This window comes from Procambarus clarkii, chromosome 73 (genome assembly GCF_040958095.1).
Source record: "Procambarus clarkii isolate CNS0578487 chromosome 73, FALCON_Pclarkii_2.0, whole genome shotgun sequence".
Lineage (NCBI taxonomy): Eukaryota > Metazoa > Arthropoda > Malacostraca > Decapoda > Cambaridae > Procambarus > Procambarus clarkii.
In genome coordinates this window covers 29,539,383-29,561,537 of record NC_091222.1, presented here as the reverse complement: position 1 = coordinate 29,561,537, position 22,155 = coordinate 29,539,383, and the positions used below count along the sequence as shown (strand labels likewise).

The 22,155-nt window shown below is 39.5% G+C and overlaps 1 protein-coding gene across 3 annotated transcripts in view; it reads left to right on the top strand.

The window, feature by feature from the left end:
- LOC123774163 (ubiquitin carboxyl-terminal hydrolase 48) overlaps window positions 1-22,155 on the top strand; it is a 129,195-nt gene that overhangs the window by 1,376 nt on the left and 105,664 nt on the right. For all 3 annotated transcript variants that reach the window (XM_045768294.2, XM_045768292.2, XM_045768293.2), the window contains exons 2-7: window positions 6,191-6,544; window positions 6,780-6,959; window positions 11,421-11,525; window positions 17,003-17,206; window positions 20,587-20,859; window positions 21,311-21,453. In XM_045768294.2, the coding sequence (XP_045624250.2) occupies window positions 6,191-6,544; window positions 6,780-6,959; window positions 11,421-11,525; window positions 17,003-17,206; window positions 20,587-20,859; window positions 21,311-21,453 (1,259 nt within the window). The remainder of the gene's footprint in view (window positions 1-6,190; window positions 6,545-6,779; window positions 6,960-11,420; window positions 11,526-17,002; window positions 17,207-20,586; window positions 20,860-21,310; window positions 21,454-22,155) is intronic.

The following is a 22,155-nucleotide window of genomic DNA, read 5'->3' as shown; positions in this document are numbered from 1 at the left end:
TAGACACTTAGAAAGAAGCTGTATTGCAAAACAGAAAGAAGCTGTATTGCAAAACAGAAAGAAGCTGTATTGCAAAACAGAAAGAAGCTGTATTGCAAAACAGAAAGAAGCTGTATTGCAAAACAGAAAGAAGCTGTATTGCAAAACAGAAAGAAGCTGTATTGCAAAACAGAAAGAAGCTGTATTGCAAAACAGAAAGAAGCTGTATTGCAAAACAAAGTAGTGTGGCTGAGAACAAGTGTTGCTACAGCCAGTGGCTACACTGTTGGTCACTGGACACAAAGTTAGTGACAAAAGTTTATTGTAAATTATATGAATACAAAATTAAGTGTTCTATAAAATGACACTGGCATAAACACTACTGTATATGCATTGCCATTGTAGGTAACCAAAAATGATGACATGTGGAGTTTCATCTCATAATGAAGCGTCGTGATACATGTCACTGGTATCCAGATGGTGTGAGATATCCCATTCATTAGGGAATTTTATCAGAGTTTTATAACCATGTATATTATAGTCTATATTATGCCTTCATCTGTTTCCATACTATTAGACAACAATACTAGAATAACAGATCAAGCTGTTAAATGTTTGACCTCATCTGTGTTTATAGACTAGTATTCAGAGGTGTCAGCTGTCCCAGCGCTTTGTGGAAAATTTTCAGCAACTACTGAACTATTACAAAATGTAGTAGTAGGGTGTGTCAGTAAGCTTTAATGGTGACTACATGTGTTTAATTTTTTCGCTTCCCATGGGCCTAGCTGGATTGACAGGATACCTACAGCAAAGTGCTGCAGCTATGCCCAGTCCATCAACAGAAACAAACGTCCAGAATTAGATACTGGACATCCATGTTTGGCAACTCATTTCTTGGTAACCATTGACTGTTAAGGTTAAATAATAATAAAGAAGGTAGCATTCATTGGTGGCATTTTTTATTGATTAGGAAATATTTATTTTTGGTCTCTGGAGACTAAATTTGGCCAATTTTAGTATTGGTCTTGAACAGCCAGAATCATTATCCATAATGCACCTCTCTAGCTGTCTACTCCAGTGTCATGCTGTACAGTACATTACTATAAGTTATTGGAATGTTATGCAATATTGTTCAAAGTAAGGTGGTTATAATTTAGATTATAATACGGGTGTTTATGCAGAGCTCTACTAATGAAACTCCTTTGAAAATGGTTGATATAGGCCTAGCTACCTAGTCAGTAACTAGTGCTAAAGGTCCTGATCTCTTAGCATTCATTGAAAATTCAGCCTCAAGTATAAATGTACTTAAGTGTAATTACAGAATGAGAGCTACGCTTGGGGTGTCCCGTCTGTCCGGTTTTATCATGTGACGCTTTGAAACTACTTACTGGCAGTTTTGGCATCCACTAGCTTCTCACTTAATTTGTTCCAACCATCTACCACCCTGTTTTCAAAAGGGAACTTTCTAATGTTTTCTCAGTATTTAATATTGAACAGTTTATGAAGCAAAATTGTTGTTGATCCATGACTACCTCTTGACTCTAGTTCAGTCCTTTTAAAACTTTTGGCTGCGATAGGAGGTTGTACTTTCCCAAAGATACTCATTCACTGCTAAAGGCAAGTTTTATCAAATTGCCCTAAAAAGTAGTTTCAGCATCTTGTTTCATTCATTGAGGTGGGTCGGTTATGTGGATTGAGAAGTATATTAGATTTTTATAATAAATCTTTTAATACACTGATTACTGATTAAGTGCCATACAACCTAGTGTCATCAGATGCGGAGTTCTTTTTGCCTACCAGGGATCACGAGCCAGAACCTGGCCCCCCTCTTGAGAGGTGCAGGGAGTGATGGGATCACTTTAGATTTAAAGAATATCATCTTTGATATCACCAGGGAAGGCACCCAGAAAGATAGGTGAATCAAAACAAACCTCTGGCTGGTTTAAAAATGCAACTAAAGTCCCCCAAGTGCCAAAAGAACTCCCCAATAATAAAAGAAACAACCAAAACTTAGTGAAACTAGCTCCCAGCTAGTTAACTCCACCTCCCCGCTCATTGGGGGTAGGAGGGAGCCGGCCTGGGGAACCCTGGCTGACATTCTTCAGTTCTTTACAGATGTGCTTACCTGGTAGACGTGTTGCTCTAGCTCCTCTTTCCCATTTTACTTGGCATTTTCTTGCCTTTTAGGCAGTGTTTTTACACGAAAGTGTGCATATGCCAGAAGTTTTAGTGTAGCGGAGCTGCATGAGCTCAGGGTTTATTTCCCCTGTGCACCCTTGTATGGTCAGGATTCTCTTCCCTGGGGCCTTCGGGAAATGCCCGAATCTTAGTGGACCTCCTCCCTTCGGGTGGTCCTCGCCCTTAAGAGGCCCGGAAACGGAAACTTTCTGAAGAGTACACTGAAACTTCCTCAAACACACTTAATTCTTTTTTGTGCATAATCTCCATGGTAAATGCTCCAACTTTTCTTAATGGATCAACATCATACCATGAAAAGAAAAAAGTTAAAAAAAAATAATAATAAGTAAAAATAATTCACAATTTCAAATTGCTATAAATGCCTTATAATGTCACCAATTGTTATTTTATTCATTATGGTCTTAGAATGACATATAACATTCATTCTCCTCTGATGGTAATATTGTTTAAGAATATAGTTTACTGTACAGCATTTTTTGAATATGGCCATCCAAATATGTGCCAAATTTATACACAAAATATTTATAACTCCAAACTTTATGACTAAACGATTCAGAGGAAACCTTTGAACTAAGAACTTTGCACATATGTAAAAATAGTGAGAATCGGTCAGAAACTGAAGTTTTTATTAGTTCTCAAAGTTGAAAATGTTCTTCATAGAGAAAAATGCATTTAAAGTTCTCTACAATGAATATAGTACTATTAATTTATGACATATCTTGTAAGTTTTAATTAAGATTGCTGAGCGTTTGTAGTGGAAAATGTGTAAGCGGTAGGTCAGTATGTGTTGATATGAAGTCAAGAAAAATAACCCCCCCCAAAAAAAATATAGAGATAATTGTAAAACACACACATAAATAGCTGCTGCCTCGTATGGGCCAATAGGCCTTCTGCAGTTACCTTCATTCTTATGTTCTTATGTTTTTATAATGAAATATATTGATTGGAGTAACTTTATTGCCCATATGTAAGTGATAAGACCCCTCATCTGGTCCTCATTCATCAATACAAGCTAAATAAAAAAGAGAATAGAGTATGAACTCTGTAAATAAATTGGCCAAAAAATAAATAAGTCACAACTTCTGCCACCTGTCACCTGTGGCTGAATAACATGGTGACCAATTTCGTTCCAACTTAACATGCTTAGTGCCGGATATGCATTTTCCAAGATGTAGAAGTCGCAACAAAATCCGAATAAAAACAAAGGAGAGAAAACAAGAAAAAAAGTGCTTGTCAGCTTTTCGTACAAAGGGACATAAGAAACATTGCCATTGGGCAATGTATTTATATGATATATAATAGAATACAACATAATAACGAACTAGCTCATAATTATGTGTGAAATCTGGTCCTCCAGGTGGCATCAGCGGTATATCCATTTTGTAAACCCCTCCTTACTACTACTTGTCTTTCTTGTGCATCCAACAGGTGCTTGCATCTCTTTATCCCTGACTGCCAGTAAATTGGAGGTGTTATCGTTATCAGTACCGGTTGCCACCCGTCGTGCACGCATTTATTTTGTAAACAATTTGTAAAAAAATCCATTTCTTAACATATTGGGCTGAAATTTTCACGATGCTGATGCCAAATAACGGGAGATTTGTTTAAAATTTTTCACTGTATTTCATATTTTGAAAAGTCTCCACATGTACCGGGCCCCTTAAGGTAAGCCAGCGGTCTTAGGCTGTATGTCTTGCCTAGTGGGGGGGGGGGGGGGTTGGCTGGTGGGGGCACACTGCGGTTGCACAGCCTGCACTTTCTACAAGGTTGTTTCAGGGGGCCACCAATGTTTCTCCCAGACTGGTCATTCGCTGTGGTCTAGTCTTTGGGGGTTTCTTCTCTGTTTTTCTGTGTGTCATTATGGAGTTTTCCTTGGGGTCCTTCCTTTAATTTTATTAGGCCTAGCCTAGAGTGTGTGGGGTAGAATCTCCTTGCTGCCCCTTGACATTTCCTTTGGCCTGGTTGCCTGCATCGACAGGGTTTACCACCGTTACAGCCCCAGTGCCTGGGCTTTCTGCAGGACTCATTCAGCCTACAGACCTCGGAAAACCCCGCGGGCTCGGGGGTACCAAGGATACCACTTTTGACCCCGCTCTCATCTTGTGCAAATTTGAGGGTTGTTCGTCGCCGTTGCCACTCGGGGATGTTCATTCTTTCTGCCTCCGCCGTGTTGCTTGTTGGGTCAGTGACACCTTCGACCCAGAGTAATGTGGGACTTGTTCCCCCATGTACTCATTTTCACCCATTCTTCTATGGAAGCCCAGAAATTTCAAGCAGCATGTGCTTTGTATTGCCGGCTTTTGGTCCAGCAACACTTTAGGTTGTGTTCCCAGTTGGCTGCCCCATTTGTATTTTAGGGACTTGAAATTGAAGGTTTGGTCAACTCAACCTTGGTTCCATCTGCACCCCCTCTTCCCTCCCCCAGTTGTTTTGGTTCACTCTTCCCCATGTCTCTGGCTCTGAAGCATCTGAGGGTTTCGGAATCGGGGCAGGGTTTAGCTCGGAATGCGACTTGGGCAGATTCAGGAGTTGCCCCCTTCTAATTCAGGTGCAGAGGCAATTGTGCTGCTCTTTCCTGTTAAAGCTTCTGAGTTTTCCCATCCGACTCCCTCTTTTGAGGTTTTTCCTTGGGCTCTATCTTCCTTTCCTGGGTGGTGGGCGTGGCAGAGTCTACCATGTGCTGATTCCTGGGGTCAACGTCCCCATGGCCCGGTCTCTGACCAGGCCTATATTATAAGGCACTATACCTGACCGGGCACTTCATTATACACTATACATCTATACTATAAGTTTGAACAAGCCATCCTCCACTTTACACATTGAGATTGCATATTTTTCCCAAGGCTGGATGCCAGGTCCACCTTTCCTTTTTTTCTGGCATGAATTACGCCAGTGCATTATGTCATGCTCCTCTTCCCCTCCTAAGATCCATAATCAATTCCATGCCTGAGACCCCTGGGTGTTTGTCTGGTGTTACTGGCCGGTGTTTCCACCCAGTCTTTTTCCCTGCCTGTTGTTTTCTGTGTCGCCTCTCCACATCTTCGCTCTTTTTTATCTGTTGTGGGCCCTTCCAACTCTCTGTCCCGTCTTCCTTTACAATTATCCTCTTGTCCTCTTTGACCCTCACAAGCATATAGCTATCTAGGCCAGTATTCACCTTCCTCCCTGCTATCCTTGTGTCACCTGTCTCATTCTCCCTCCTGAGATGATAGTGGCTATCTCACAGTACCTTGATGCTACTGCACCTATGTCTCTCAGAAAGGTAAACCTGGTCCCTCTCCTCTTCATCCCTGTGGATAAAAGGGTATTAATCCTTCTGCTTCACCCCTGTCTTGTTCCTGCACCTTCTCCCATCTCAGCAGCGGAGGCATCTGTCCTCACTATAGAAGTTTCTATTGCCCTTGTTCCTTTCTCTGGTGCTGCCTGTGCTCGGGAGCACATGCTCATTTCTATCCCTCCTCATTCTGCATCCCCTTACTGCCTTTCCGCAGCACCCCCTTCCTTGCTGGATCTTGTCGACTCGCCTATGCTCCTTACCCACAGTCCCCTTGCCTTAACCTTCTCTGTTGGCTTTACCTGTGTCCCATCCCAGATTTCTCTGATCTTAACTAGTTCTGCGTCTTTTTCTTTGCCTAGTATTTTTAATTTTTGTCTTCTTGTCATAGCTGTTCTGTCCCACTTCCAGTTATTCACTTGTAGAATGTCCCAATTTTTTTTGGATATTTGTATTTCTTGCTTTTCTGTTGTCACTAGGGTCATTTGTCCCTCGTTAGACTCCTTGGCTAGTCTGATACCTTTGCTATTGCTCGCCTTATATCCCTTTGTTCTTGTACTGGTATCTTGAGTAATGTTTAGCACTGTTTGCATATTCAGTCACATTAATGGTGCTACAGCATATTCCTGGTTTGGTGCCTTCTTTTGATAATTACATTTGTTCAACTGACTACATTTTATTTTTATTATTTAGTTACAGTATATATAATTTTGATATTAATTTAATTGTATTTTTCAGGATCAGCAACGATTTGTCGTATATAAAGGCAGGTTACCGTAGTGACAAATGGAAATGGGTGCTCAGTTTGCCAATGGTCAATGGTGGTGCACCAGTCAGCACGTTAAAAGAGCCAAAAGACTCAGAATTGTGTGGCTCTACAGTAAAGGATGATGCCTCAGAAGACACTGTTGTCGTCGAGAAGAGTGTCTCAGACAGCAGTGATCATTCTCAGACAACGGATACATTTGTGAAGAACAGTGAACCACAGAGCCTTTTGTCCACTTTTAAACCATTCTCAGAAGATCAGCTAACAAAAGAACAAATCCTGAAAACTTATGGAATGGACAAAAGCCCAAAAACTCTTCCATGCCAGTATGTGGGCTTGATAGTGATGAGCAGTATTATACTTAAACATGTCATATCAAAGTCCAAGTTCATATATTTAAAACTACAGTTTACTATATTTCAGTGTACTGTACAGTACAGTATTTAGCTTCCATACCTTATTTTAAGTTTTTGTTCTATTCTTATTAAATTGAGAAATTTTCTATTACGCTACTGCATTGTAAAACGAATATAATGTGGAAATGTTGTTATTATTTTTCAGAAAGAGATGTTCAAACAATCCTTGGTGCCTAGCAGATCTTAGGGGCGGAGCAGGGAAAGTGAAAGTTCGTCCCACAGATCAACCTCGAGACCAAAACAAACCAGTTGGGCTACAAAATACAGCAAATACATGTTGGATTAATTCAGCTCTACAAGCATTATTTCATCTCCCAAAGTTCAGGTATTGCAATAAAAAGTCTTAAAAATGAGCACTTTCATTTTGACTATGCTAACATGAAGGAAAAACAAAAGTCCATTCCGTAAAAAAAGGGACTTCAAATTAAATTTTATATCTAATTCACCCAAATCTTCAGTACAAAAGTACGTACAAGTTATTACTTACCTTTACTGATGACTCCTGTTGGCGTATGGAAGATGGTGAGAAGGGGGTAGTGGGGGGAGAGGTGTTACTGTTTGGAAGGGGAGTCCTCTTCCATTATAACATCAGGCAGTGATGACTTCCCTGGGGTACACTCTATGGCATGTTTTGCCTACATACCACTAGGACCTGCTTCTGGCTCACTGCTTGATTTTCTCACTAGAAATTGTTCCATTTGAATATTGTTTTTCCCTTCTTTGTAACACTTGTCTGTAGTGAGACATCACATTGTCATTAATAAGATCAATGCAATGGCCTGCTAAAGCTTTATCTGGGTGATTCTTTTCAGCAAAACTTTGCTGTTCTTCCCATACTGCACACATTTTCTTAATTAATGAGGAAGGGACATCCTCTACTGCTTCCTCCTCCTTCCCTGAAGATTTGTTGTACTGCCTAGCTAGTTCAACATCACGTGTACCATTTTCCATGTTTACAAATGATCTCTTGTTTTTCCTCTATGGTCATTCTCACATGTGTTTTCTTGGCTTGAACCTTACCACTGGCTGCTTGGGACCCATTGTGAGTTATGTGAGTCTTGCCCGAAACGCATTGCGTAATAGTGGCTTTAGGCATTGTATGTACTAGCTCTATCTATATATCAATCCATTAATGTAACATCACTTGTATGTATATACCTTACCTGAATAAACATCTGAATCTGAATCTGAATATAATAACAAATTTCATGTTCAAATAACCAAATATAAAAAAAAAAAAACTAAGTCTTTGCAAAGAATTCAGGCGCGATAGTCACTAGGTGGGAGGCACTGATAAACTGAGGTGCGATCGCCATGCCACCACGCACTAGGTCGGCCCATACGCGTATCAACAAACTCGTTTCCCGAGGCAAAGTTTGTAACCCGATTCAAATTTTCCGACGAAATTGGGCTTGTAACCTGAAAAGTTCTTAAAGAGGGACATTCATAAGCCAAGGTGTCACTGTATGTGTGTGTGTGTAAATCACGAAAATTAACACGTGATGAAAAATGTGACAGTGTCAAACCACGAAGGAAGAATTGAAACGGGAATTTCCTTAAGTACTTTCGTATTAAATAATACATCTTCAGAAGGATGCTGTCCTTCTGAAGATATATTTTCAGTTCCCATTACGGAACTGCTCATGCACTGCCTGAGCCATCCTGGTCATTGGACCGGGTGCTCTCTTTTCTTTCTTCTTCTCGGTTTGTTGTGGCCCCTTTGGTACAAGATTGTTTTTCGAAGGCCCTTTTCCTGTTAGCATTTGTCCTCTGGGAGTCGGGTTGGGAGCTTCATGCTCTCTTCCGGCGCAGAGGTTTCTGCTTATTTGGTCCTGGTGGTAGGTTTGTTCATTTGCAGCCGTCTTCTTCTTTTCTGGTGAAGAATGGACGGCTGCTTTCTGAAGGGGTCCTTGGGTTGTGGATGCTTGGTAGGTTCAGCCCGGGGTGCATTATGTGTTGTGTCCAGTTGCGGCTCTTCGCCGTTACCTGTGTGCCACAACCTCGGTAACCGGGAATGCACTTTGGGTTGACCCGGTTTCCCTTCTTCCCTGTTCCAGGGTTCAGGTCTCCCAGGTCATCCACAGAGTTATTCGGTCCAGCCAGCCTGCGGTCTATCCTCATGCTCACGACATTTGTAAGTTTGCTGCATTGGCTTGTAGTTAATATGTCTTGGGCTGACATTTGGGCACAGAGTTTGCCTGAGGCAAACGGGCCTCGGGCATACCCCGTGGCTTGACTGATCAAACGTGACTTGACTGATGCCACAGTCTGATACATTCATATCAGCCCGGACAGCTCCGGGAGCCTCTGGGTCTCGCCCAGAAAATGGTGTTTCATTACATTCAACACTGGTTTTTTCAAGATGGCGTCTGTTTACTGGAATCCTGTGGCAAAAGCTGTGAGTCCTGTGTACATGCAGGAGTTTTGAATCGTTCCCTGTACCTAAAACAACACCTTTGTACCAAATACAACAAAGTTGCTGTCAGAACTGCAAGAAAAATGACAGGCTGGATAAAAAAGAACCTTCCAAATAAAAGATGCCATGGTGATAATGATACTTTTTAAGAGATTAGTGCTCTCTAGAGTGGGATATTGTTGTTCTCTCTAAGGAAAGAATCTCCTTAGAGAAAACAACAATCAATTGGCTTCTTGCCGGATGTTGCATGGCTGGCTTCTCGGGGTTTGTTTGTCTGGCACCTTCCTGCACCTTTGCTCAACCATGGGTCCTTTGCATGGATACCTTGGCTTTGGGTTGGGATTTTGTGACCAGCATTCACCAGTCCAGCTAGGGTCGTTGTCGTCCTCTCCTTCATTGGGCTCATGGTACCATTTGGGAGTTTGTGGCTGTGTGGCACTCACTGCATCACTGCAGATCGTTGGATTCCTCCGGGCTCTGTGCTCTGCCTCCATTCTGATGTTTTCCTGTTGTTTACATTCTTAACTGAGTGGGTTCACTTCAGGCCCTGTCTCTTTGGAGCTGGACATTTCAGGTGGCTCTTCTGCTGGATTCTTCTGCCACCTGGATTTTTTCAGGTGGCTCTTCTGCTCTGGAGTTGGCTATCTGCGCATTTCATTCCCTGGGTGTGTCCAATGTCCTCGTGGAAGATCGTCCTGGTTTATTCCCATTTCCATAGAGTGCACCATCAATGCCTCCTTCCTAAGGCTTTGTGAGATGTTTGTATGCCCAGATGTGGACCGCTTCACTTCGTCTTAGAATCGGCACTTTCCCTTATACACTGCTCCATTCCCCAACTGTGAAACCCTAGCTGTGGACTGGACTGGTCGAGATGGGGGTTCCTGTACCTCTTACCCCTGGTCCGGCTGGTGCTCCAAGTCCTGACCAGAAAGGAGCCCTACCAGGGATGGGTGAACCTTCTGGATCCTTAGTGGGTAGCTCAGCCTTGGCACTGAAGTACCTTCCTCCTCTCCTCAGATGAGTGGGGGAGGTGGGGTAAACAAGCTCACGATGGTTATGAGACCTCAATTGTTTGTTTGCATAACTGAGGCAGTTGTTGAGGCATTAGTCTCTTGAAGCCAGCAGTGGCTTGTTTTGACTGGCTGACACGCTGGTTGCCTTTCCCAGTGACTGTCACCACTCCCTGCTTGGATACAAGTCCAATATATCATCAAGTGTTCCAGTACTCATATAGTAACTACAGAGTTCAGCATACCTTAGCCCAGGAGGGCGAAAGTCAGTCAGTATGGGACATTCTACAATATAATGATCAAGAGAGTGCATGTTTTCTCTTTCACAAAGTTGACACATTGAGTACTCGACCCCTGCTACTCTTTGAGTGGGCCAGGATCTCAGCATAGTAGCCTCAGGAAGCCACCAGGGCTCACCCAGAAATTGGTGTTTCATTCAGTGCTGATTTTTTCTTGTTCTAGTATGGTTGCTTTACAAAATACAATTTTGTAGATTTTAATAAATGAAAATTCTTGCTATTTCTCTCTCTTACTTCATTTGACAGAAATTATTGCTTGGTGTTGAGGTAACTATAAGCTTCTGGCTTGTTTTCCATTATCTTTTGCTTAAAAATTTGTTTTTGTTTTGAATTTTAGTAATTGTGAAACTTTAGTAGATGGGTTGTTGTGCTGAAAGCTAATCTGAATTGCAATCAAGTTGAATTACTTATTTCTTGTACAGTTTAAGGTAATACATAAAAGTTTAGATAGGGAAAATATTAAAAGAAAGAAATAGAAGTGTTTGCAAATTAAATAGCTGGTTGTTTATTTTGTTTATAGGGTCTTGTTAGTGCACACACACATGTTGTGCAAAGTAAAAGAATTGCCGGTTTGAAATACAGTACAGTGGACAATTACATAAAATGTCATTATGATGGGCACATTTGATCTTGTGCACTTGAGTGACATTAGATGTGAATGCTGCCTAATTAGAATAACCTAAATATTATTTTGCTTGTTTTCTCTATAGCCTTAAACATTTTCTTATGATTTAGTTTTATTTCAGAATGTTAAGTTCATAATTTTTTTATGGTTGTTGTTATTATTATCATAATTATTGAACAAATCCAAGAGGAGCCTTGATAAGGGTTCTATCCTATACGCTGTGTGTTCCCAGGCGTGCTCTAGTCAACTGCACCACGACATGGTCAAAGACTTACAACCTGGAGTACTACTCCACCCACAAGGGTCCCAAGTATGCACCTAAGAACACCCAGCGCATACGTTCAAACTCTCATGAAGGCTCCTGTTGGATTTGCTCATTTATATATCACATAATGTGATTTCTCTGTGTATTATTATTATTATTATTATTTTTTAGGAATGTCATCAATGCTGTTGATGGATTTGCTGATGAGGAGAGTCTGTCGTGCATGTTGTACCTCCTTCAGGCCATGTTTGTTGAAATGGACACCCATGCCAATAAGTATGCTTCTCTAATTTGACTGTAATGTTTATGGTATTGTTTCACATCCTGATTTAATGTTGCACTTTTCATCAATTATAATAATTATAATATTAATCCAATATTTATAGTCTTTGGTAACCCGTTATTGGGGAAGTATACTATAGTGAAACGGAAGTCCACTGTATGATATTATTTTTCTACTTGATTCACTGCTTTCTTTGTTATCATGCACACACTGTAATTTGCGCTTCAATAAACCATATGAGCGCTTCTATCTTTACTTTTTTACAATATTTTGTTTTGCACCATTGCCTTCACCTAACCTTTTCTTTTATTTTGATATCACTACTTACAAGGGGCTGCCTCATATTTTCAGTATCACTCACATATGTCTAATTAAGATTCATAAATTTACCTGTTACATTCATGTGTATCAGTTAAGGAATAAAAATAATGGCAGGTAAAGATGCGTAATATATAATAGTATTTTCCTTACTATAATTACACAAATTGCATATTTATTTAATTTTCAAGAGATTGTTGTAATCTACAATACACAGTAATCATAATTTAACTCTTTACCCCACAAGTGTGACTATGGATATAAAGTGCATGCTTATCTGCTCATATGCACAAATAAAAAACTTCCAAAAAATATTGTTTCCTTAAAGAATGGTTAAGTTGTTTGTAAAATGTATGGAAAAGTGAAAATAAATAATATACAGTATATCTACATTTTTACTGGCTTTGTGAGCCATTCAATGTAGCTGGCTGGTGACCCCAGCCAGATGTGTCAACATGCCAGATGTTGCATCAGCAAGTCAACAGCATGAGCTATATGGCTTCAATGTTGACCTTGGATCTTTATACAATCATTTCTGGGGGAAGCCTCTTTTGATTCCCTGTAGCTACCGTCACCGATGTAGGTGCATCAGTCACCTCGGAGGTCTCTGGCTTACTGGAGACCCAGAGCCAGAACCTGGTCCCCTCACAGAGGCACAGGGAGCCCTGGCATTTATATACTGTATTAAGTTATTCATTTATGCCACCACTGAGGAAGGTGCCCAGAAAGTCAGTGAGTCAAAACAAACCACAGCTGGCCACATAAAAAAATCCACATCTGCATAACAGAATTCTTTAAATAACTTCCCTGCCAACACATACGGGTGCCATTGAGGCAATGGAAGAGGACTTGGTTTAGCTTGGAGTAATTACTGAAAATGCATCCATAAACACTCAAAACCTTTCCAAGCCTTACTTGCTATTAAAAAGGACTGCAAAGTAGCACCCTCACCCATTATTTAATAAGCTCCCATGATCCCTCTGTAAAGAAGGGAGCTTTATCAGATCGAAAATAAAGATCAGATCAGAAATATACTCGGTACCAAGTTAAACCTTCCTATAAAGTATTGAAATAAGTCATAAATCACTCGCCACCCTTCAAGAAATGTCTGGTATTTTACTGAATTACAAAAACTAAAATCTTAAACAACTACAGTGCAACCTTGATTAGCTGGACTAGTTGGTACATGTGGACATTGCGATAACTGAAACTGCAGATACAGTACTCTAATAAAATAAAAGACCAAAGATGTAATTTTCACGCGTTTTTGTAATTGTAGTATTTATTTTAAGGTAAAAATGTTAACAATATTTGTAATGGTGTTTTAAAAGGAATGCACTAAAGAGAGAGAGTTATTACCTAAATGTAGTTACAGGATGAGAGCTATGCTCGTGGTGTCCCATCTTCCCAGTACTGTACTCTGCTGTATAATGCTTTGAAACTACAGTACTGATGGTTTTGGCCCTGTGGTGTCGCGTCTTTCCACCACTCTGTCATATAATGCTTTGAAATTACTGATGGTTTTAGCCTCCACCACCTTCTCACCTAACTTGATCCAACCGTCGACCACTCTGCAAAAGTGAATTTTCTTATGCAGTATTTCTTCAGCAGCTTTGTTTAGTTAATTATATGACCATATTAAATATATATGTTCTTGAAGTTCCAGGTCTGAGGAATTCTTCCCTATCAATTTTATCGATTCCCGTTACTATTTTGTACGTCGTGATCATATCGCCTCTTTTTCTCCCATCTTCTGGTTTTGGCATATTTAATGCCTTCAACCTCTCCTCGTAGCTCTTGTCCTTCAGTTCTAGGAGCCATTTAGTTGCATGTTTTTGCACCTTTTCCAGTTTGTTGGTGTGCTTCTTAATATATAAGCACCATACAACTGCTGCATATTCCAGCTTTGGTCTAACAAAAGTTATGAACAATTTCTTTAGTGTTTCACCATCCATGTGTTTATAAGCAATTCTGAAATTATAAAGTGTAGCATAGGCTCCTTGCATGATGTTCTTTATGTTGTCCTCAGGTGATAGTTTTTTATTTAGAACCACCCTTAGATCTCTTTCTTTATCAGAATTATTTAAAGATTTCTCACATAATTTATAGGGTGTGAGGGGTCTGTGTCCTCCATGGCATTTATTCACACTAAATTCCATTTGCCAAATGGTGCTCCATACAGTTATTTTGTCCAGGTCTTCTTGAAGGGCATGACAATCATCTAAGTTAAATTAGCTTCAGGGAGCCACAACGGGTTCTCTTCAGAAAACCTGCATTAAATGTATTGAAATGCCAATTTTTGGAGGAGTCCTGGTGGCTCCCTTCATCCTTCATGCCCTCTAGGTTCATTGGTTTGTCTTGAGTTTGTCCATCAGGTCCAGAACTGACTTGCGGGAACCAGCTGTGGGCCGGGGCCAGGCCACCTGGTGGTGGTAATTGGTACTAACAAGTGTTAAGCTTGATTGAGTGAATCCCTTGTTCTGTGTGACTTGTTTGCAGTAGATGTTTGGCATTTATAAAGGCTTTGTATTCTGTGAACCCTTCAGTTGTCTGTAAAGCTGTGCTGACTTTCTAGAGGCTTTTTCTTGTGAGGTGGCAGGCAGATTATCACCTGCTCTCGGCACCTTTGTGAAGGGGACAGGTTCTGGCACTGGTCCCTGGTAGGCCAGACAGGCTGATGTGACCTTTTAGTATGAAGGAATCTTAGAAAGATAGCTTCAGGAGCCACTGGGAATCTTCCAGAAATTGGCATTTCATTACATTCAATTCTGGGTTTTGTTTAGTCTGGGAAAAGAATTTAACACTAGGCCTCAAATCATGACATGGATATTAGTTAATGGATTTGTTGAATGAACCTGGGAGTTATGATTAGTAGAACCCTAAAACCAAGACAGCAGTGTATAAATATATTTAGTAAAGCCAAAAATATTTTTTACTTTATATCTAGAATTGTTAGCAATATGAAAAATTATGTTTTCCTTCAACCTTAACTAATTCAGTAAAACCTCAGTGTGATTATGCTGTTGAGTTTTCATTACTGTAGTTCCAAATAGATATAAATTATTTTAATAACATACAATGTAGAATAGCAAAATTAATCCTGTACAGAGTAACCTCAGTACTCAAACAGCTCCCAACTCGAACACTTCAGAACTCAAACACTGTATTCGTTCTCAATAGTCAACCATTTGCTCGGCACTCAAACGTAAACACGCATAACGGTAGAGCCATTTTCACAGTAGCTGTTCAGTGCACACCCCACTAAACTTCTCTGTAAACTTTCTTGTATTTTCTTGGATGTTTTTTATATTCATAGCATAAATAAGTCACCATGGTGCCTAAGAAAGTTAGTGATAGGAGCCAAATGGAAAAAAATTAGTTAGAACCACGATAAAGATGAAAAAAGAACAAACTCGGCAAAATATGAAAGTGGTGCCCATGTGCCCATTACATCTCTTGCTACCAAGTTTGATATGCTTAAATCTACAATATCTACATTAGAAAAAGACAGAAAAGAGAAAAAACCTTAGAATCATAATTACCGGAAGTTTTTATGTTAGGGGACTCCTCTGCCAAACAATAACATCTGTCCTCCCCCTCACCACCTTCCACATATGCCTCACCTCTCCTAGGCACAGGTAAAGTGAGAATATATTTACATTAATTTATTTATTGTATTCATATGTGATCTGGAATGGATTAATTAAATTTACATTATTCCTCATAGGAAAAATTATTCGGCACTGTTCTTGCACAGATCTGCACTCGAATGGCCTTCTGTAATGAATTAACACTATCACGTGTGCCACGAGAGCGCCGCAGACTTTGACGTCATGGGGCTAATGGTGCGGGCAAGCATGCGGTGATGCCTAAATGTGTATACTCGTTTCAGTTTTCTCACCTTAATTCTCGTGCTACGTCGTTCGTTTTGGTATCATTGTGTTTGCAATTAAATTCCCTGCAAATGTATATGCATATAATGTCCAGAAGCCTGGCAAGACTCCCCACAGCAAGCCTAAAATTACCCGTGAACGAGCACCAATTTGCACACCACAACCTAATGTGTATACTCGTTCAGTTTGATAACATCAATTTTTATGTTACATCGCTCGTTTTGGTATCAAATTGTTCGCAATATAAAGGCACACATTTTAAAACTAGTCCCATAATAATAGCACAATAAATAGAATTTTAACAAATATTTTAAAATTTAAAATTTAGACCCAAAAACGTATTTATAATCTTTCAAGTGTTCTGACGTCAAGTTTCGTGTTACATCTTTCATTTTGGTAACCAATTTTGCACATTCTAAAGGCGCTTATTTTGAAAGTATCCCGAGGTCGATCAGCTAAAAAATTAATTTTATACAAATATTTTTGTAGTGTACACGTCCATTTTTTTTTTTCAAGAAAAAAAAATGGACGTGATCGGTGTCTAAAGCGAGCAATAGTGTTAAATTTGAGTACCGAGGTTCCCAGGAGATTCCTTTGTATAAGGAATTTTTGCTACAAAGCTATATTTAGGAGAATTGAAGCTGCAAGTTCTTGAAAGGCAAGGAACAAGGGGAGGTATGATTGAAGTGTGCTATGCTAATGGATGAATGGTATTATTAAAGAAGGTGACATAAACAAGGTGATGAAATAATTTATTGACAAAGTAGAACTCTCATCAGCATATTCATCTGGCAAATTTAGATTATAAAGAATATGGGGAACATTGGTTTGGAAATAGACATAGATGACAAAAATAAACATAATTGACATAAGATGCCATGGTAAGTTTTAAAAATAGTATAGACAGATGCCTAATTGAAAATAACATACAATTCCAGTACATGGATGTAAAATTGCACCTGTCTAGCATGTACCAGTAGGCCTGTTGCAGTGTTCTGTTCTTATGTTCAAAGTAGATTCTATTAGTTTTATTCCAAAGTAAACAATGACTAGGATTCCCCGTCTCCTTCGACTGTCTTTGCACTCTTTCTCATGGTAATGCCCTTTGGCTCTTTCCTTGGTGTAATAATATAAATGCTTCCCTTGCAATATTGTACCTCAACATCTAGTTCATGTCCATAAGTATTTTCTCTTGTATACTCCTATTTACTTAATCTAAAGAATAAAGAATATAATTAATATTTGATTACTACTTTCAGAGCCATAGCATGTAGTCCTGGTAGTGTGTTTGAAAGAATGGGGCTCTTTGCAACTCAGGAAATCATGCGGAAGGATGCAGACCACGAAGTGCTGAAATGTGTTTCTGAATTTTTGGAAAACACCATTGACACACTAATTGCTGATCCCAAGTTAGGGTCAGAGCTAAGACCGCTGTTTAATACAAATTTAATGAGGCTTGCAAGGTAAGCAACTTATTTGTTCATTGTAATTCTTAAATGGGTTGCTATAATTGACAAGTTTTTTGTGGGTTATTGAAGCAAAATATACATAAAAAAAAAAGTCTGCAGAGTCAACAGCTTTGTCAATTCTTAGGGTAAACTCTATTTACCTGATGGTCGTCAGTGTCTTGACAGTGGTGCCAGGTAAACTTATAATGCCTTATTACCTGTCAGTGATTCTGAGGATCAACATCCCTTTTCCTCGGTCTCTAACCAGGCCTCCTGATTGGTAGTCTAGTCAACCAGGCTGTTTAATGCTGCTTCTGCCTATTTTTTTTTTTTTTTTTTCAGGGATATTCCAGCACAGACCCTAAGCCTCTGGCTTGCCCACTAAGTGTTGCTGCTTGTTTCTGTTTTACTTAGGCAGAGTATGAGTATTTATGACTGGTATGGTCACTTCAGTAAGAGTTTGCCCCATGTGTTTAACAGCTTCTTCTGCTCTGTTGAATCAAAGTTGAAATCTTTATGGGTTTGCTGATGATGCTAAGATGCTAGGGAAAATAAGAAACTTAGACGATTGTCACGCCCTTCAAGAAGACCTAGACAAAATAAGCGTATGGAGCACCACTTGGCAAATGGAATTTAATGTGAATAAATGCCATGTTATGGAATGTGGAATAGGAAAACATAGACCCCACACAGCCTACAAATTATATGAAAAATCTTTACAAAATTCTGATAAAGAAAGAAATCTAAGGGTGGTTCTAGATATAAAATTATAAACTGAGGACCACATAAAGAACATCGTACAAGGAGCCTATGCTACACTTTCCAACTTCAGAATTACTTTTAAAAACAGTGGTACCTCAGCTTGCAAATTTAATCCGTTTCCAGAGACGGTTCATAAGCCAAAAATTTGCAACCCGAAACGAATTTTCCCGTAATAAATAATGTAAAATGAATTAATCTGTTCCACACTCCCCCAAAAATATTAATTTCAAAATAAATTTCATACCTAATTCACCCAGATTTAGTACTATAGTATGTACAAGTTATTCCTTACCTTTATTGAAGACTTGTTGGCGTATGGAAGACGGTGAGGAGGGGGGGAGGAGAAGAGGTGTTAGTGTTTGGAAGGGGAGTCCCCTTCCATTATAACATCAGGCAGTGATGACTTCTCTGGGGTACATTCTCTGGCACGTACTCTCCCTGCATACCACTAGGACCTGCATGTGGCTCACTGCTTGCTTTTCTCTCTAAAAACCTTTCCATAGAGACTTGTTTTCCCTACGTTGTAATGCTTGTTTGTAGTGAGGCATCACAGTGTCATTAAAAAGGTTATGGCAATGGCCTGCTACAGCTTGCTGTGGGCGAGTCATTTCAATAAAAGTTTGCATTTCTTCCACTAGTCTGCACCATTTCTTAATTGTTGAGGAAGGGGCATTCTGTACTGCCTAATCCTCCCCAGAAGAGATTACCTCAGCTGCCTCTTTTTGCTACGCCTTGTGAAGGACTAGAACTTCATGAAGGACCGACTTTGGTGGTCAGTTCTTCGCTGTGTTCCTCCATCTCAGAACACACAACACTCACAACACTGTGAATGCCACTTCTTTTTCTAAATTTCTCAAACCATTCCCTGCTCACTGTAAACTCTCTTGTATTTGCATCACTTGTCCCAGGGGTTTTCTTTCAAAGGTCTTCATGCAATAGCCTAGCTTCTTCACAAATGATGGCCTCAGAAACGCTATCACCCGCTAACTCCTTGTTGTGTATCCAAATTAATAATAACTTTTCAACGTCCTCAAGTGTTTGTGTTCTTTGTTTCGTGATTGTTGATACTCCTTTTGCCACTTTAGCACTCGTAATGTCCCCTTTTCTTAGCAATTACAGTGCATATCATTGACATAGATTTGTTGCACTGCCTAGCTAGTTCAACAACCCGTGTAACATTTTCATGTTTTTGCTCTATGGTCATCCTCACATGTGTTTTCTTAGGTTGAACCTTACCACTGACTTTCTTGGGACCCATGGCATGATATATAATAATTACTTTTATGTTCAAAACCCCAAAAAAACAAAAAGCAATGAAATTCTTTACAAAGAATTCATGCACGATCATCACAAAGCGGGAGGCACTGATAAACTGAAGCGCAAGCGACTCTGCCACCAGGAACCACGTGCTAGGTAGCCCATACGCATATCAACAAGCTACGCTACCTGAGGCAAAGCTTGTAAGCCGATTCACACTTTACGAAGAAATTGGCTCGTAACCCGAAAAGCTCGTAAATAGGGGCATTTGTAAGGTGAGGTGTTACTGTACATGGATGGTGAAAAACAAAAGAAACTTCATGACCTGTTAAGACTAAAGCTGGAATATGCAGCAGTTGCATGGTGCCCATCTGTTAAGAAGAACGTCAGCAAACTGGAAAAGGTGCAAAAACATGCAATTAAATGGCTCCCAGAACTGAAGGATAAGAGCTACAAGGAGAGGTTGGAGGCATTAAATATGCCAAAACTAGAAGATGAAGAAAAAGAAGTGATATGATCAGTGGGGAGCCAGTCGGCCGAGTAGACAGCACGCTGGACTTGTGATCCTGTGGTCCTGGGTTCAATCCCGGGCGCCGGCGAGAAACAATGGGCAGAATTTCTTTCACCCTATGCCCCTGTTACCTAGCAGTAAAATAGGTACCTGGGTGTTAGTCAGCTGTCACGGGCTGCTTCCTGGGGGGTGGAGGCCTGGTCGAGGACCGGGCCGCGGGGACACTAAAGCCCCGAAATCATCTCAAGATAACCTCACTACGTACAAAATAGTAATGGGAATTGATAAAATTGATAAGGAAGAATTCCCTAAACATGGAACTTCAAGAACAAGAGGTCATAGATTTAAACAAACTTAAGAAAGCTGTCAAAGAAATATAAGAAAATTTACTTCCGTTAATGGAGTGGTAGATGGTTTGAAGAACATGTTTGAGAACGTGGTGGAGGCCAAAACCATTAGTAGTTTTGAAGCGTTACTGTATATAACAAAGAGTGTTGGGAAGACAGGACATTACAAGCGTAGCTCTCATCCTGTAACTACATTTAGGTAATTACATGTTGAATAATTCAGTTTATGTACACAAAATTGACAAAAATATCGATTGAATACTGAATATTAACCTTTAATGTCAAATGTACACTATTGCATGTAAATTTGTTCCTAGCACATCTCTAATGAAATGTCCTGCAACCCATACCTTTTCTGCAATTCTGTCTTAAGATTTTTCAGTTGGGAGAAAGGCATTAAGCATATTGTAGAAAACAATATTATGTATGTATGGGAATTTTTTAATTATCATTTGAGGGATTTTTAAAATATCATTGTGTAAGAGATACTTGAGAATAAGATGCATTTTAATCATCAGATGGAAATGTCCGGTATGTGAAACAGAACATGAGAACCATTTGGCACCTGCCACATCTTACACCATGGCTGCCTACGTGAGTGGTGATGAGTGCCCGCTTGACCAGTGCCTTGTAGACCTTCAAACTGAGACTCAGACTGGGGTGTCCTTGGTGTGTGGATCTGACAGCACCAGTACAGGAGGATGTGGGGCTAGGGTGAAAGCAGATCGCATTGTAACGCCAAAGATTCAGAATTTACCAGCAGTTTTAGTCATCAGGAATAATAGCCTTATGTAAGTATAAATTTGTATAATTCTCAAAATAATTTGAGATTTTATATTTGCATTTGCATGATCTTTCTCTTCCCTGTTCTTAGCTCTTGCCTTAACCACCAAAAATAAGAAAATTTAAAAAAAAAATAAGAAAATTTAAAAAAAATTCGAAAAAAGAACAAATGTCAAAAAGGTTTGTTCAGTGAATGTCAGGTAGGCTGCTCCATTTTCTATGAAAAAATATAAAAAATCGAATATCATATTGATGTTTTTTGGTGGTGGAATGGATTAATTTTATTTCTGTTATTTTAAATAGGGAAATTCGTTTCGCAAGATGAGCGTTTCATATGACGAGCTCGGTTCCGGAACGGATTAAATTCGTTAACCGAAGCTCTGCTGTACATATGCATAGTGCTGTTTTTAAAATGATTTTAGAGATTGTATACTTATTTACATATCTGTTGTAATCCAGGGATCGCGATCTGAAGCGACGTCTGCATGTTGTGTATCCCGAAATACTTGATTTGACATCTCATACGCTGAATCATGTCGCTGCAACATATACTCTCTCTGCTGTGATCTTTCATCACGGTCACTGGGTAAAACACTTTTCAGGTATGTGATAATGTGCTACATTGGTTTTGAATGTATAGAATAAGGTTTTTGTTAAAGATGCATGTAAAATAATTTTTTTTTATTATTGTAGATATATAATAAAAGACCAATTTTTAAATTTTACATGGAGCCATTTTAATTGAACTATATGCTTTGAATTTCTACTATGCCTCCTCTTTCATACCATTTCATTGTCTTCTCTGTTTCTTTTTATTTCCTAATTCAGTTATCACAATGTAGCATGCATTTCTATTAAAAATTTCCTTTATGATCCGTTGTAATTTTAATGTCCATGGCATAGTTTTAGTGATACTGAATATCAGTTATAGTTACATGATGTATAAGCGTATAAAGTAAAACTTTCACCCTGGTCTCTACCATTTTAAAATGAACACATGGATAGTCACAAATTGGACTAGTCTTGTTCCTGTATAATCTGTGAGATTAATTTATCCAATTTTGAAGGTTGGTTCATGGGGTCACAGAAGTTCTTTACATCTTATTGTTTTGCATATTATTTTTCATGTACATGTAAGAACATAAGAATTAAGGAAACTTGAGATTGCTTATTGGTTCATGTTCCTCATATGGACCATGCATCCTATCTTAATGGTTAGTGCAAGGGTCACAAAAGTTCATGCCCGAAACGCTTTGCGTAATAGTGGCTTTAGGCATTGTATGTACTAGCCCTAACTATACATC